The sequence below is a fragment of the Ostrinia furnacalis genome, unplaced genomic scaffold, assembly GCF_004193835.3.
Source record: "Ostrinia furnacalis isolate ACB-3 unplaced genomic scaffold, ASM419383v2 OfSCF3022, whole genome shotgun sequence".
Lineage (NCBI taxonomy): Eukaryota > Metazoa > Arthropoda > Insecta > Lepidoptera > Crambidae > Ostrinia > Ostrinia furnacalis.
This window is the reverse complement of record NW_021133261.1, coordinates 690,227-707,487: the sequence shown is the minus strand read 5'-3', so window position 1 is coordinate 707,487 and position 17,261 is coordinate 690,227. Positions and strand designations below refer to the sequence as shown.

The 17,261-nt window shown below is 38.0% G+C and overlaps 2 protein-coding genes across 3 annotated transcripts; one reads left to right on the top strand and one right to left on the bottom strand.

Annotated features, from left to right (window-relative positions):
• Positions 1-214: 214 nt before the first annotated feature.
• LOC114357056 (ADP-ribosylation factor-like protein 3) lies at positions 215-3,571 on the bottom strand. 2 transcript variants are annotated; one of them, XR_003656274.1, is made up of 6 exons: positions 3,434-3,571; positions 3,092-3,352; positions 2,749-2,881; positions 1,984-2,087; positions 858-1,144; positions 215-603 (listed from the first exon to the last, which is right to left on the bottom strand). XR_003656274.1 is itself a non-coding variant. In XM_028310497.1 (5 exons), exons 1-5 carry the CDS (start codon positions 3,434-3,436, stop codon positions 1,100-1,102), a joined length of 546 nt encoding a protein of 181 aa, XP_028166298.1. In that variant the 5' UTR covers positions 3,437-3,571; the 3' UTR covers positions 844-1,099. The 2 variants fall into 2 exon arrangements, 1 of the variants encoding a protein (XP_028166298.1); XM_028310497.1 differs by lacking the exon at positions 215-603 and having other exon boundaries at positions 844-1,144.
• Positions 3,572-4,401: 830 nt separating this feature from the next.
• On the top strand, positions 4,402-5,770 carry NHP2 (NHP2 ribonucleoprotein). The gene is made up of 2 exons (XM_028310542.1): positions 4,402-4,738; positions 5,084-5,770. The coding sequence occupies exons 1-2, from the start codon at positions 4,500-4,502 to the stop codon at positions 5,313-5,315; spliced, it is 471 nt and encodes a 156-aa protein (XP_028166343.1). The 5' UTR covers positions 4,402-4,499; the 3' UTR covers positions 5,316-5,770.
• Positions 5,771-17,261: the final 11,491 nt, after the last annotated feature.

Genomic DNA, 17,261 nt, shown 5'->3' with positions numbered 1-17,261 from the left:
TGTAATAAGTGTATAATTTAATTATTAAATAAAAGACTTGACATTATTATTATAGTTTTATTTTTATCATTGGATGTAACTGACAACCAAACAACTAAAACTAAACAATATTAACTAATATAAGTCCACAAATAATAATAATAAACGCACCTAAATTACTAAAACTAATAATAAGAACATAATTATTAATTAATTTTTGGTCAATTTTATAATGACTAGCTAATTACATTCAGTAAATCGTCTCATTTATTAATATTTAAAGGTATAATAATTTTTATAACCACTATCATACTACATTATTTTTGTAATAATAATATTTGAGACATCAACAAAGCAAATGGACGGATTTATTATATCATTTCGTTATCAAAATACTGCACGTTTTAGATATTTACACCTGGTCTAAATACCTACTAAATAATATAATTAAAGATAAGAAAGATAAGATTGTAACATCATGGATTATTGGAAACCTTAATGATGATTTAGTGCAAGATATAAGTTTTAAATAGAACAAGTATAATCATTGCATTTGTTCAAACAATTAATAGTATATTAAAATTATATAAGTAGGTATACTTACCATTTAAAAATATACCTATACTAGCTTTCCGCCCGCGGCTTCGCCCGCGTGGGATTTTGTCTGTCACAGAAAAACTTTATCGCGCGCGTCCCTGTTTCAAAAACCGGGATAAAAACTATCCTATGTTCTTTCCCGGGACTCAAACTATCTCTATGCCAAATTTCATCAAAATCGGTTGCGAGGTTTAAGCGGGAAAGCGTAACAGACAGACAGACAGACAGACAGACAGACAGACAGACAGAGTTACTTTCGCATTTATAATATTAAGTTGGGATTTTGATCAAATTGAAGCACATTGAAGCGTCAACATTAACTATGAGGTAATAGATTTAAATACATGATTTTTTGGAGGGACTTTAACAATCCGGCAAGTTAACTGCGCACCTAACACCCGTGACGTCACATTGACGCTCTGGTACGGACGGGGCGAACGCGGGTAGGTGTACTGGTAAGTAGGACCTCATTCCAGTGAGTTGCGCAGTTAGCTCAATCGGGTTGTATTAATACTTCGTAAAGTTACTTTTTAACAGGAATGTTCTTGCATACCCACTCCATTCCTTCCTGTAAAAGAAAAACTTAATAAGTCACAAATGCTATTGTAAATAATCGATTGCAAATCTGTTATTTATCTTTCATAACTTTCTCTCATAATTAATTATTTTTTTAGTTTTCTTAGATAGCAAGTGTTCCTACCACCAAATGCAAAAGAAAATAATTCCTTAGAATACTTAAAATGGAGAAAAAATACTGATTGATAGGTATTTTTATTCAGCTAAAACCAAGTTAACCAATTCTGGCAAACTTGAGATTTGCTGTTTAAAGATTTCCTCTGTTGCTATAGTTTTGAATGCTTAGTAACAATAGAGTTGTCCAGTTGTGCTTCTTTAATCTAAATTATATCTACGCACTAGAAACTGTGTTACCAGTGATGACTTATGGTTCGGAAACGTGGCCTCTCACTATAGGCCTTATACAGAAGCTCAAAGTTGCACAGCGTGCTATGGAGAGGGCTATGCTCGGTGTTTCTTTACGAGACCGAATCAGAAATGAGGAGATCCGTAAACGAACTAAAGTCGCTGACATAGCCCGACGGATTAGCAAGCTGAAGTGGTAATGGGCAGGGCATATAGTACGCAGAACTGACGGCCGATGGGGCAGCAAGGTTCTGGAGTGGAGGCCGCGTACCGGAAAACGCAGCGTGGGACGTCCACCAACAAGGTGGACCGATGACATCATAAAGGTAGCAGGAAAGCGCTGGACGCAGGCCGCTACCAACCAGGTAACATGGAAAGCATTGGGGGAGGCCAATGTTCGTGGACGTCCTATGGCTGAGATGATGATGATGATGATGATGACTAGAAACTAACAAGCCTGAAAAACTGATGATTTGATTAAAGTACCTTCACACCAGTACCATCAGTGGCGACACATGCCTGTATCTGCCAAGTCCGATCTCTGATCAGGTGAAGGCCAAGATGCTGAGCCACCTCGCTCGCAGGCAAAGCTGAAATAAAACAATGTGTTGATGAAACCACATTTAAACATTTTGCACTACACAAAAGGCATGTACAAAACTTTCAACTCAGATAATAATCCTCCCAGTAGAGCGCAAGTAATAATATAATAATTTATTTATTTATTTCTCTCACAACAGATTAGGAAAAACATTTCGTATAATAAAAATATATCAGTTTAACTATTAGACCAGCATTGTGAGAGCTGGTGCCTATTGTAGATTTTAAGAAAATCTGTATTACAGGTCACCATGTCCACTCTACGAAATCTATTTTATTAAATAATTATACATTTTAATAATTGGTAGATTCCTAGAAGTACAGAGTGGGTTTTGGATAGATAGGCACATAGCAGTTACACTTATTTCTTTTTCTTTGCATTGGGGCAGGGGTTTCCAAAGTTTTTCATCCCGCAGTGCAGTTACAAATTTAGTTCCCCTGCATTGGGGGTTAAAATGTCATGCTGTTCTATCAAATTAATTATTCTGAATAAACTACTCGATAGGTCTTCTTTTTGTACTGGGTGACTATGTGTGTCTAACTGACTTGTTGTAATCTTTAAAATCTTATTACCTAACTAGGCAAAAATATTGGCAATTTATGTATCAATCAATGTTTTATTTTATTTATTTATTTATAAAGTTAAGTTACCTGAAGACAAGTCTTGTTTATTGGCGTACACCAACAACGGGACCGCACGTAGCTTGTCATCTTGGAGAAGTTCTGCTAGCTCCGTGCTAGTCTCTTCCAAACGCTGGTGGTCAGAACAATCCACTACGTAGATCTGAAACAAAGTAAAAATGTGCATATTTATTTGGCACTTTTATACAATTACTAATTTAACGTCTAATGACTTAATGTGTATATTGGTATTCTAGGAGCTGTATGAGGAAAGAATGTTATGTAAATAAAATAAGACTAATTAAAAACTCATATTATATGAGTGATACTAAGAGATTTAAAAAAGTACTTAATTTTAGGTATTTTTTCGTACCAAAATATCAGTATTTTCAAAGTAATTCCTCCAGTACGGCCTAATCTTTCTCTGCCCGCCGATATCCCACACATTCAGCTTGAATCCACTGGACAGAACAGATTTTATGTTGAAACCTGCTGTCGGAGTCACATGGCTAACGTCTTCTGATGCCAGCTGCTTCAAGAGCGTAGTTTTACCGGCATTATCTAGCCCGAGGAGAAGCAAACGAAGTTCCTTATCCGGGCTAGAGCGCAGCTTCTTCAAAATACTAAGTAAGCCCTGAAAAATTCAAGATTTACGGTCACCAAAGTTACACGGAAGAATATGGTTTTCAGTGACAAAAATAAAGGGATAACATACCATTTTCGCTATAGTTGGAGGTGTGATTACACTTGAAGATAATTTCTGTTTTAATACGCTAAATCTAGCTGCATAATTGAATTATTTCTTTTCGATTAGCGTGATTTTATCGAATCAAATTGTTGACATGACTCTGTTTCCATGGCAACGGATTGACATTAGTTCAGTGTTGCCAGTCGGGTCTAGTCAGAAATTACCAGAAATATAAAAAAAAGTAACCTTTTTGAACAAAAAGTAACCTTTATACGGGGGGGATCATCTAAATACGAAAAGTGACCAGTCGTATAAAAACGTTTCATGGATTTGCGTTTTATTATCGAAAAACATTCGCTAAAACTAATTTTTCTTAACAAATAATAAATAAAATTCAAGTTTAAATGCACTTTATGACATAATTTTTAAATTGTCACTATTAATATTTTTTACTGAATAACCTGTAAAGTTAATTCTACAATTTCTGAAAAATCACCTAAAAGTAACCTTTTCATTAGTGTAACCTAAAAGTAACCACAGCAGTTCAAAAGTAACCAAAAAGGTTACAAAAGTAACCTTCTGGCAACACTGCATTAGTTATTTTTTCTAAAATAAAGTGCAATGAAATTAAATTCGTTCAGAAATAAAAATTACCGGTATTAAATATAATTATTTTGTTATAAGCCAACAATCAATAATATCACCATTCTTTGAATCTTTGTTGCTTCACATGTTCACAAAGCAAAACTGGTTGAGTTTTCAAAGGAAAATAGTTAAATCCATGGTCTTGGTCTTTATTGATTTGTTTTCTTTAGTCAAATATTACATCAGTGTGTTTACCTCAACTTTCATTACGCGATACATCACATTCGTGATTATCGGTGATTTAGTGTTCATCAAAAGATTTTTCATATTTAAATAACATTAACGTTATTTTATTACCTTAAGTATTGTTTTTTTTTTTGTTCCTGAACGGTAAACGTCAATTTTTGACATGTGTCAATTTGAAATCACGCACGCACGCGCACGCTGCGGTTGTTGCTTTGGTTGGTGTTCACACGTGGGAAATAAATAATACAACAAATAAATTGAAATGGGTAAAGTGAAACAAGAGCCTGTAGACCAGGATGAGCAAGGCGATGTCTCCATCAAAAGCGAGCCTCAAAACTACGAAGACAAAGTCGGCCACTGCAGTGTGATCGCCAAGCCTATGGCGCCGAAGAAACTTAGCAAAAAGATCTACAAACTAATCAAAAAATCAAGCGGCCACAAGAACTACATCAGAAACGGATTAAAAATCGTACAGAAACAGCTCAGGCTAGGAGAGAAAGGGTAAATAACTTTATTTTTTGTTTCAACATTTTGAGGTTATAGCACTGTATTTATCTATTGTTGTAACTGCATAGGTTTATGTGTGAGCTATATTGTTCTCAAATTCAAATAAAAACCCTATAAAAATGTCTAAAGTATAATTGTTTACAATTTCTTGTATGTAAACAATATATCAGCAAGATGTACAATCATTAATCATCATTCTTCTATTTAAATTATTTTTCTTTCAATTCTTTCTGCTGCAACCTTTGTCCAATATGGTCCCAGTGTGACTGCAAGACAAAGATCATCCTCTCATCTCTTGGTTTGGTAACACCATCTTATTATTGTTATTTTCTTTTTCAGGATCGTCTTCTTTGCTGGCGACATCTCACCCATAGAAATAATGTGCCACCTGCCCGGTGTGTGTGAAGAGAAAGACGTTCCATACTGCTACACTCCAAGCCGGAAGGACATCGGAGCCGCCATGGGAACCATGCGTGGTTGCATCATGGTTCTCGTAAAAGAGCACGAAGAATACAAGGACTTGTATGATGAAGTCAAAAGTGAAATCAAACTGTTAGGACATCCATTGTAATTTTAAGCTAGAAGATAAGTGTTAATTTGGGCAAGTTTACTGACAGTTTTGGTCTTTTCTATATTTGGTATATTCTAGTGGACTCCAAGTGACACTGGTGTCCTTTGATCACCTAGTGTTGTGATAAATAGTCCACTTTGATCACCTAGGTGATCTTATCAATGGGTGATCAAAGGACACCAAAATGTCGCCTGAAGTCTACTTTGATCACCCAGGTGATCAAATTGACCAGTTTTACTTCATAGACACTAAAAACACTAATAACCCAGTAAAAAGATGTTACTTTTCTGATAATGTGAACTTGTTTTAATTAGCAATAAAAATAGATTTTTAAAAGCCAAGTGTTGACAACATTTGACAAAATACCTAATTTTAAGTTAATGTTAAGTAATTACTGTAAAATCTTTCAATAACAGAATGCAGTTATGTAAATGGAATAAATATCTTTACCATCATCTCTTCGAATCTTTGATTAACATACCTACCTATATTTTTGAGATGCAGTTTAAATAAGTTACGTATAAAAAAATACTAGCCAAATCAAAAGAATAGGTATGTACACACGCCCACACTGTTAACTATCCATTTCCGTTTTTGCTCTCACTCTAATCAAATGGCGATTCTTTGCGATAGAACGAGATGACATGACTTTCAATGGGCAGTTAACACTGTTGGCGATAGTACCTACATACTTCATTAAAGTAAATAATTAAGTAGTTATCTTTAAATATTATTATTGTATTATTTTATTTTGGCAAATAAACTTTTAAATAATAGGAATATTTTACTAGCTACTAACTACTTTTGATAGCTGCAGTAGTTGTGTTAGGAAGACGTTAGGTTTGTCTATAAATAAAACGGATATCATTACACATACATTTAATACATTTATTAAAATCTATGGGTACGTAAAAAATGGCAGATCGTCATACTGACAGTGAAGATTGGCAAATTACAATTATTTTAATTATGCACTAGGATCACTAGAATGCCTAAGCTAAAAGATCTATTCGCTTACAGAGTAGGTTTCAGTACGTTCAGAACTACAACTATGAGGGTAGTTACCCGATACTAAGTGCAAGATTTTGACCGCATCGACTCCTGAAAAACTTTATGTACTTATAAATACATAAATAGAGGTAATAAGTTCATAGAAATATCAAGTTTCTTTCTTTACTTTCCGGTCTTATTTATAGTATTTAATTTAATAACTGTTTTATTTATAAATAATTTTAAACCGAATAGAGAGGTTTAGAGCTTATGGCTCTCGTATTTGCGCTTAATGCTCACCAGTTGGCGCTACTGAACGTTATTACTCGGTGAAAGATTGCTATGAAAATTACTTCAGGAGTGCAATGCGTTTCGCTATGAACGTGACATCTACCTACTTTGAACGTACTGAAACCTCCTCCTTTAATAACACTAGTAATTGAAGCAAATGTTATTTTATTGTGACCCTGCTTTTGGATGAGTGCTCGAGTGAGATCATTATATTAATCCATTTTAAAATATAATAAGAAAATACAGATTTCCATTATGCGAAGATAGAGACAGACAAATAATTTTAAATTAACTCTGTTAGGTGTAGTGAAGACAATAATGATGATATTTGTACTTCAAATTCTTAGGAGAATCGTTTAGCTAATTAATGTACATTCGATAGCACGTTACACTTTAAATATTGTTGTGAAATAGCCTTTATTACAATCACATAAGACCATGTTTAGTTTGACGTGCTGTCGTCTATACTTTTCAATCATGACTCAATAGAAATATTTAAGTTCGTATAATAAAACGAATCTTGATGCCCATTTTGACCATCAATCCCTAATTTTTAAGTGACCCCTATGAAAACAAAATTCCTGGTGTACCTTAAGGGTCACTTAAAAATTAGGGATTGATGGTGAAAACGGGCAAACTCACAAATTACAATCTATTCTTGAGTGTTGAGTTTATGAGCGACATTTTATAATACGGGTCTAGTCATTTTCAACGCGAATTTAAATCTTATCACTACTGTTGCAGATGCGAATTTCCAATTTCTATGTAATCATGATTGAAGACCTAGTTCTTAATTACACATAAAAGTGTAAACGATATCACTAGATGATGCAATTGTGAAGTTTTCATTATCAAAGCTTATTTTTATTTTTCTTTAGTCAATACTTTAAATTAGAATAAAATTGAAGTAATCACTAGGACCTCGCTTATTCGGTTTTTCCTATCGTGAAATAATATAATAATAGATAGAAACGCGTGCAAGAATTTACAAAAACAGTCCATCATATTACAAAATGTAACTAACTTATTCATGTAGCTGACTGTACTTTTACAAAACAATGGTTGAATAGTGCAACATAATCTTACTTATATTTTACTAGAAGTTACAAATATTTTAAAAATAAGAAAGATATATCGAATTTAGACGTTTATATTCAGCAAAGAAAAATAAGAAATTATTATAAATTAAAATATAGTGAAGCAAAGGTTTGTGCAAGAAAGAATCAAGTAGGTATTTCGAAGTGACTTAATCACACATACATATCACACGCTCCGCTAACCACTATGGACAGGTGTGTAGTTGAATCAAAGAGCCATCAAACTACAGCGGGGTTACTCCGAAAAACCTTGTCCGAAGTTTCGAATGTCACCATCCCTCTTACGCAAAGCAAGATGCCAGTATGAGCGACAGTGACAGGTAGATCCGAAACTAAGTAAACAGCATTTTGGAGTAACCTTTAAGTCAGTGCCTGGAGTATGAGAGCGGTACGGGAATGGTGACGTCACAGAGCATAATAAGTCTGAAGCACATCTGAAGTCTTGCTGATATTTGACGTCACAAATACACCCTAGCGTACCACACTTCAGGACTGACTCAATTACGCGCCAGAAATAAAGTACATTTTTTATAAGGCCACAAAAGTAAAAAAACAGCATCAGCTAAAAAACTGTTTTACAGCTTAAAATTATGTCAAAACTTGACAGTAAAATCCAACAATCTTCATGCAAAATATAAAATTACGTACCCGCTAACAATCTCGATAACAACCCAAGACTTAAGTAGGTACAGTCGACAAAATAAAAACCATTTGTAAATGAAATAACGGTAAATTATACGTCAATATTACTCAAGTTTGAAAGAATAAGATCGAAATATGGAACCAAGTATGTAGTATAATAAAAATAACATTATTTCACTTCTGGAACAAAACAAAGTAAGTGTCAAATAGCTAAATTAAAAAAGAAACAGTTTTTTCTTCGTTAAAATAAAAGATTGTAGATAAATATTTTGCCGATTGTACCCAAAGTGGGCGTGGTTTGACCATACGCATCACAGCTCCGATATAAACCTATCACAGACTACATTTCTTTTTCAAGCCATAATACTAAGTACTTACAGCATACTTTCTGGACTATTGATTTTAAATAAAATACATTAGTCCAATATAAAATAAGCAGCGTTACAACCAAGATAAACGCATTTTTAAGAATACAAATTAGTTGTGATTGATTACAAACTTACAAATTAATTGATTACAAAGATTAACAATAAATAATATGGTTTACAGAAATATACCTTACAATAACATAAAATGTAATTTAGAGCAGGTAATTTAACCCCTACATACTCGTATGCCTATAAAAGGCATTAATTAAATAAATAGCAATTATTACTTTTACAAGTCGCGTACAAAAATAGTATGATTAAAATGTATTTTAAGACTAAAACTGATTCTTTGGATATTTGAACCTCGAATATAATTCAATAAATATAAAGTAATATAATTATAAATATTATATTCTCAAATTTCAATCACTGAAAACAACCAAAATAATGTATGTTTCAGATCGATTGATCAATTTCACTTCAAGCTAATATTTGAATAAGTAATTCAATTTGCATAATTATTATAATATTGAGATATCATGCAATATAAATATATTAAATAAAAAAATATATCCTTCAAATTAATAAAAGATAAAACCCTAAAACTAATTAAAATTACGCACCCTCTAATATAATCCATCAAAACTAACTTTTCTTTCATTAACTACCCACGATCCCACAAATCAGTTATTTACTGTAACTATTGACGTTTCATTTCCTTCTACTACTAAAGGCTAGAACCTTACTACTATAATAACAGCAGAGAGAATGACCCAAAATAAAACAAAATGATCTTATAAGGGTTCCGTTTTTTCCTTTTGAACCCCTACCTTACCCTAAAAAATTGATAAAAATGTTCAATCCATTGGATTAACTGTAGCAGTTCATTAGAAGAGGAAACTCACAATAATGCGCAAAAAATTAGGTTAATATACATTTCCTTTCATTCATTACTCGTATTAAAATTCGACAACCCACAGTAAAAGCAACAAGTAATAACGTATAACGCTTATGTGGTTAACCGATTATCGTCGCTTGCCTCTCTAACTGACGTATCTGAATTTTTTTTCGAAACTGAGTTATCTACGCCATCTTAATCAATTTTGCAAGACGAATCGATATGTCTAATCGCCTAAAAATTTTGCAAAATGTCAGTTACGTCAGTTAGAGAGGCAAGCGTTCTCGCTGATGGGATTCCGTGGAGGGTAGCTGAACGGGAAGCATGGTCGATCTGTTTAATGGTTTCAATTTATTATTTAATGGACTTTAGTGTACAAATTTGGTGTTATTTTGTGTTCTAAAGTGCAGTGAAGTGATAAATTATAAAAAATCATTGAAACAATTCGAATTTGAGCGCGCATCGAGTGTCGAGTGGGTTATCGTCTGAACAACCCGCTTTGGACCCGGTGGCGTCTTGAAACCTGCTTACGGGCATACTTAACTCCACGGAATCCATGAAAAATCAATAGAACTGAAACACCCACGTTCTATTGTTATGTCAATTTTTCACTCGACATTGGCAGAAATAAACCTCCCAGAGAGGTTTGGTTGCCACTAAATAATAAAAAAAAGTCTCGCTGACGTGTGACAAAAACACCTCAGGCACTGACTCAGATAAGACTTATAATATGCCAATAAATATAAATAAGATATTTCATATTATACAACGCAGAGCTTTATTTTAAACATAGATTTTTTCCCTATTTAACCTGAGGGCTTCGTGAGTTTACATCAATCGTCGTCACTAGAGAGCGCTTTTTAGTTCTTGGAAGTTTCCGCTAGGGGCGCTGTACAATCCGCCATACATTTAATGTCACTTTTTTACGCAGTCGACATTGAATGCGTTTGACGTAAACTCACACTACGCCCCCTGATGGATTGAAACACTTCAATCCACCAGGTTAACGAGTGTAGTGATTTTAATCCAGAATTAATTTATACTTAAAACTAATGAAATCGCACTTACATCACGAAATTAATACCAAATGACCCTTAATTACCTTACAACACTAATACAAGCACCAAGCTAAAACCTACCATCGCGGGTTGGCATAGAGCGCATTTTAGCTCGCATTTACCCAAGTTTGCTACCAAATATGTCCATTTTTTAATTGAATGCGTTTTCAGTTTTTTTTTTAAATTGACAATCTTTTTGGAAAAAATGACTATGAAATAGCAAATCTTGGGACTTTTCACATCTTGTTACAACAATAGAGGCACATTGTTTCAATCCCCAACGCAAACGCTTCATTAACGATCTTAATGTCATTGTAACAAGGTTTAGTTTTAAATAAAGCGCATTTTGTGGACAAATGAGCATTCCTAATACATAATATTATTATTAATGAGGAGTTCAATTAGTTAGGTGCAGTTCTTACATTTTAAAACTATGCACTTCCTTTCTAAGTATATACTCAGCCAGTTTGACAGCTGTCAAAACAATAATAAAATGTCAGATGCATTTAACTCAATCAGTGCCTGAGGTATGGGAGCGGCACGGGAGAGATGACATTGACATTTATGACGTGACAGCATACAGGGTGTCCCAGAATGGGTGAATCAAACTGATAGGAGAGGTAGTTTTCTAATGTACTATCCCTAAAAAATATGAAAAACAATTTTTGAATTCGGATTTTTTTTTAAATAGTGTGCTCTAAACTTGAAATTAGTTATTATTTTCAAAAGTTTGTTTACAGATAAACGAAGCGATCATGTACAATTAATATGAGTAAGAAAAAAGTGCAAATAAACTCCAAACGCAGCAATTATAGCCAGATACTTAGACAAAGCTGATTTATTTTCACTTGAAAAAAAATGTTTTTGTCCTTTTATGCGCTTTATTTTTATTTTCATATTTTTTAGGGATAGTACATTAGTAGAACTACCTCCCCTATCAGTTTAATTCACCCATTCTGGGACACCCTGTATAAATCTAAAGACCTGAAGTCTCGCTGACGTTTGACGTTACAAAAACACCCTCCTGTGCCGCTGTCATACCTCAGGCACTGACTGAGTCATGCACTTGACATATAATTTTACTTGGCTCACGTCATATCATACAAACTACCATACAAACATGTTTTCTATGTTATTTAAAATAGTAGAGAAACGTTGTGGACGTTTAAAAATGCAAGAACTATATCGTACGAAGTATCAAATAATAGTCTTTAAGTTTAGGGGGTGAAGATTCAATTTTAATTACAGTGAGAATACCTAACTACGTTACAAACTGATGCTTCAACTAAGAGATATCTATTTTAATTAAAAAGGTTATCTATCAAGAGGAACAAATAAATCACAGATTGAAAATAAATTGCGACACTATCTACTTCGGTCAATAATAAAAAATAGGAAATATTATTATTTACCATTGATCAAAGTATACAATTGAGTAGTTGACACCAATATTTTAAGATATATTTTTAAGCACAATTTTAGCCATGAAAATCAGACACAAATTAAACATTTCAAAAATGTTCATCGTCATTGGTGGAAGCTTTGAAGTTTATTTAGTTGTGGACCTTCTAGCAAAGTCTAAGCATGAGTGGAAATTGCTCCAACGATAAAAATTCTTAAATTATGGTGGAATGCAATCTTCTGCCTCACCTTATCCCGTTACGCAGAGTTGGCTTATTACGAGGGCTGCACTAAAAGTATCGGGAATGGAATATTTCCACTGTTCCAGTCATATTAAAATCTATTTAATTGCAAACTCCAGGGTTTTAAAAATCGTATATCATTTATTTATTTAAAAAAAGATTCTCGGTCGTATCACAAGGTCTAGTCAAACTTGTTTAGTCGTTGAGAAAATGGAATTGACTCGAGAAAATTCAAGAGCGATGATTTATTATGACTTTCGGAGTGGTTTAACACAAAAACAGTGTGTTGACCGGATGATTTCTGCATTTGGTAATGAAGCCCCATCCAAAACCACAATTTATCGCTGGTTTCCTGAATTTCAACGTGGACGTGTCAAGCTCAGTGATGATCCCCGTCAAGGTCGTCCAAAAACTGCAGTCACCTAAGAAAACGTTGATGCTGTGCGTAAGCTGATTGAAGAAGATCGACATGTGATATACCGCGAAATTCAGGCAACTTTAGACATTGGCATGAGCCAAATACAAATAATCTTGCATGAACAACTAGGTGTAAAAAAGTTGTTTTCCCGATGGATACCGCATTCGCTCTGCGAAGAGCAAAAAGCGGCTCGCGTTACTTGGTGCGTCAGAACTCTCGGGAGATTACATGCAGGATCCTCAAATGCTGTATACAACATCGTATCAGGTGACGAATCATGGATATACGCGTACGAACCCGAAACAAAAAACCAGTCACGAGTTTGGGTGTTCGAAAATGAATTAAAGCCAACAAAAATTGTTCGTTCACGGAGTGTTGCAAAAAAAATGGTGGCCACGTTTGTCTCCAAAACCGGCCATGTTGCGACTATTCCTCTTGGGGGACAAAGAACGGTTAATGCAGATTAGTATGCTAGCATTTGTTTGCCACAGGTCGTTTCTGAACTCCGTAAAGAGAACTGCAACCGCCGCATCATCCTCCATCACGACAATGCGAGTTCTCACACCGCGCACTGAACAAAAGAGTTTTTAGAGCAAGAAAACATAGAATTATTAGTCCATCCGCCGTACAGCCCCGACCTAAGCCCTAATGATTTCTATACTTTCCCTAAAATAAAGAATAAATTGCGTGGTCAGAGATTTTCATCACCTGAAGAAGCTGTGGAAGCCTACAAAACGGCCATTTTGGAGACCCAAACTTCCGAATGCAATGGTTGCTTCAATGATTGGTTTCGTGTATGGAAAAATGTGTCAAATTTCGCGGAGAATACTTTAAAAAGCAATAAATACATTTTTAAATAGTAATGTTGTTTCACTTCCTTGATTCCCGAAATTTTCAGTGCCGCCCTCGTATAGTGGAATACAATTCAAAATCTATCTAGTCTGTGAAGTCGTTTCATATCGCTGATTATGCAAGACGCATATCTTGATATAGTCTGGTCTGCGAGCACGTAGAATTTTGTCCAATGACCCCAAGCTACCCATCCTTATCACTCACGCGTAATTATATTGCTGTCGCGACTGTGCGACGGGCGCCCGCAGTGAGTGTGCGAGCGCGACAGCAACATAATTACTCGCGAGCGATAAGGATGGGTAGCTTGAGGTCATTGGACAAAATTCTACGTGCTCACAGACCGGGCTTTAGATCTTAAAAAGCATGCGAATTCATTATTAGTGTTAACTACTCAATGCAAAAGAATATGCAACTTGTAAAAAGAAACATGTCACCAAAGAACGTGAACGATAAAGTGTTTTAGCTTTATTTTATAGTTGTATCGTACCAAAAATGCTTCGTTCGTTCATTCATTAATTCATTCACCTATTGTTTTTTAATAGAGTACATCGTATGACATGTGCCTATTTTAAAATTGCATATCCAATGACGTACACAATATCTTCCTAAAACCACCACTAGAACTTAAATAAATCTTAGTCTAGAAGTTGAAATTAGCTCATATTAAAAGATCTATATTACATTGTCGTATAAAGGGATTGGAAAACGCTTGTAAGGTAGTAAATTCATTTAACAGTCGATAAGTTCAAAATGTATTGTCTAATGACGCCCGTTCACAAACATTACTATCAGATCACACAGTGCGCGTGGACGCACGGGGTGACACACGAACCAATCACAGAGCTCTGTTCAACACAATGCGTTCGATTTTCTGCTTTAATTAAGTAAGCATCGTTTGTGAATACGGGCGTAAGTGATGTAAGTACTAAACAGATTTGGCCATAACTCGTTCTCTTTTTAACATTAGCGAAGGCGTATCGTGCTATCCCGCTCTAGTGTTTTATTGGATGTTTGAAAATGAGTATTCATAAACCGATCTCATGTATGAGTGGTGGAAAAATGTACGCCATAATAACTGGATTGTAAAGTTTTTCTATGATAATAATGTTGTAAAATATTGACATACTTAAATAAATACATAAGAGTACCTATTGCGACAATTTTGTAAGTTAATAACTATCCTTATGTATTTCAAGTCATGTAAATAAATGATTCTGTGATTAGACTGGCATATTCTTGATTGAATTAAAATGCACAGGTGCTCACAATCTCACATACTAAGCGATTTGAAAAAGATTTTTAGCCAAATTGTAATAGCAAAAGAAACACAATATTGGGATCGGCCTATTAATTCATAACAAGACCTAATTTTCGAAAGAGTGGCTTATCTGTGAAGTGACGTGCAGAGACAATGTAATATGGACCCTACTTAGCAGTCAATAGAGTGCAATGTTCTAACCATTAAGTGTAGATGTGGAAAAGTATCAGGATGGTCAGTATGGTGCTCATGAAACACATTGATACTGGTAGGAGCACCGCGAATCGGAGAGACCTGAAAAATAATGTTTATTATAAATAAATCAAATTAAAGTAATAGAACACTCAGTGGTATTTGAACCGGGGGAAGACAAATAGACGACAGGGGAAGGGGAGAGAGACTACAAGGGGAGGGGGAGGCGACAAGGGGAGGGGAAAAGTGACAGGGGGAGACGAGACAGGCGACAGGGGGAGACGAGATAGGCGACAAGGGGAGACAAGAGGCGACAAGGGGAGACGAGAGGCGACAGAGGGAGACCAGACAGGCGACAGCGGGAGACAAGACAGGCGACAAAGGGAGACGACAGGCGACAGGGGGAGATGAGACAGGCGACAGGGGGAGACGAGACAGGCGACAAGGGGAGACGAGAGGCGACAGAGGGAGACGAGACAGGCGACAAGGGGAGACGAGACAGGCGACAAGGGGAGACGAGAGGCGACAGAGGGAGACGAGACAGGCGACAAGGGGAGACGAGACAGGCGACAAGGGGAGACGAGAGGCGACAGAGGGAGACGAGACAGGCGACAAGGGGAGACGAGACAGGCGACAAGGGGAGACGAGAGGCGACAGAGGGAGACGAGACAGGCGACAAGGGGAGACGAGACAGGCGACAAGGGGAGACGAGAGGCGACAGAGGGAGACGAGACAGGCGACAAGGGGAGACGAGACAGGCGACAAGGGGAGACGAGAGGCGACAGAGGGAGACGAGACAGGCGACAAGGGGAGACGAGACAGGCGACAAGGGGAGACGAGAGGCGACAGAGGGAGACGAGACAGGCGACAAGGGGAGACGAGACAGGCGACAAGGGGAGACGAGAGGCGACAGAGGGAGACGAGACAGGCGACAAGGGGAGACGAGACAGGCGACAAGGGGAGACGAGAGGCGACAGAGGGAGACGAGACAGGCGACAAGGGGAGACGAGACAGGCGACAAGGGGAGACGAGAGGCGACAGAGGGAGACGAGACAGGCGACAAGGGGAGACGAGACAGGCGACAAGGGGAGACGAGAGGCGACAGAGGGAGACGAGACAGGCGACAAGGGGAGACGAGACAGGCGACAAGGGGAGACGAGAGGCGACAGAGGGAGACGAGACAGGCGACAAGGGGAGACGAGACAGGCGACAAGGGGAGACGAGAGGCGACAGAGGGAGACGAGACAGGCGACAAGGGGAGACGAGACAGGCGACAAGGGGAGACGAGAGGCGACAGAGGGAGACGAGACAGGCGACAAGGGGAGACGAGACAGGCGACAAGGGGAGACGAGAGGCGACAGAGGGAGACGAGACAGGCGACAAGGGGAGACGAGACAGGCGACAAGGGGAGACGAGAGGCGACAGAGGGAGACGAGACAGGCGACAAGGGGAGACGAGACAGGCGACAAGGGGAGACGAGAGGCGACAGAGGGAGACGAGACAGGCGACAAGGGGAGACGAGACAGGCGACAAGGGGAGACGAGAGGCGACAGAGGGAGACGAGACAGGCGACAAGGGGAGACGAGACAGGCGACAAGGGGAGACGAGAGGCGACAGAGGGAGACGAGACAGGCGACAAGGGGAGACGAGACAGGCGACAAGGGGAGACGAGAGGCGACAGAGGGAGACGAGACAGGCGACAAGGGGAGACGAGACAGGCGACAAGGGGAGACGAGAGGCGACAGAGGGAGACGAGACAGGCGACAAGGGGAGACGAGACAGGCGACAAGGGGAGACGAGAGGCGACAGAGGGAGACGAGACAGGCGACAAGGGGAGACGAGACAGGCGACAAGGGGAGACGAGAGGCGCCTTAAGTGTGCAGTTACCTCCAGTAAGGCAAGTGTCAGAGGCCGCTTGGGGCGCCTCGTCGAAGCGACACAGCGCCGTTGAAGCGTCCGGGGCCGCCTCGCTGGAGCGGGGACTTGCTACGGGGCATGCGAGCTAAGGGTTAAGTGCACCTTAAGTGTGCAGTTACCTCCAGTAAGGCAAGTGTCAGAGGCCCGCTTGGGGCGCCTCGTCGGTCCGGGGACTTGATCCGGGGCATGCGAGCTAAGGGTTAAGGGCACCCTTAAGTGTGCAGTTACCTCCAGTAAGGCAAGTGTCAGAGGGCCGCTTGGGGCGCCGGCTGCGGCCCCTCGTCTGTGCGACACAGCGCCGTCGACACGTCGGGAGCCGCCT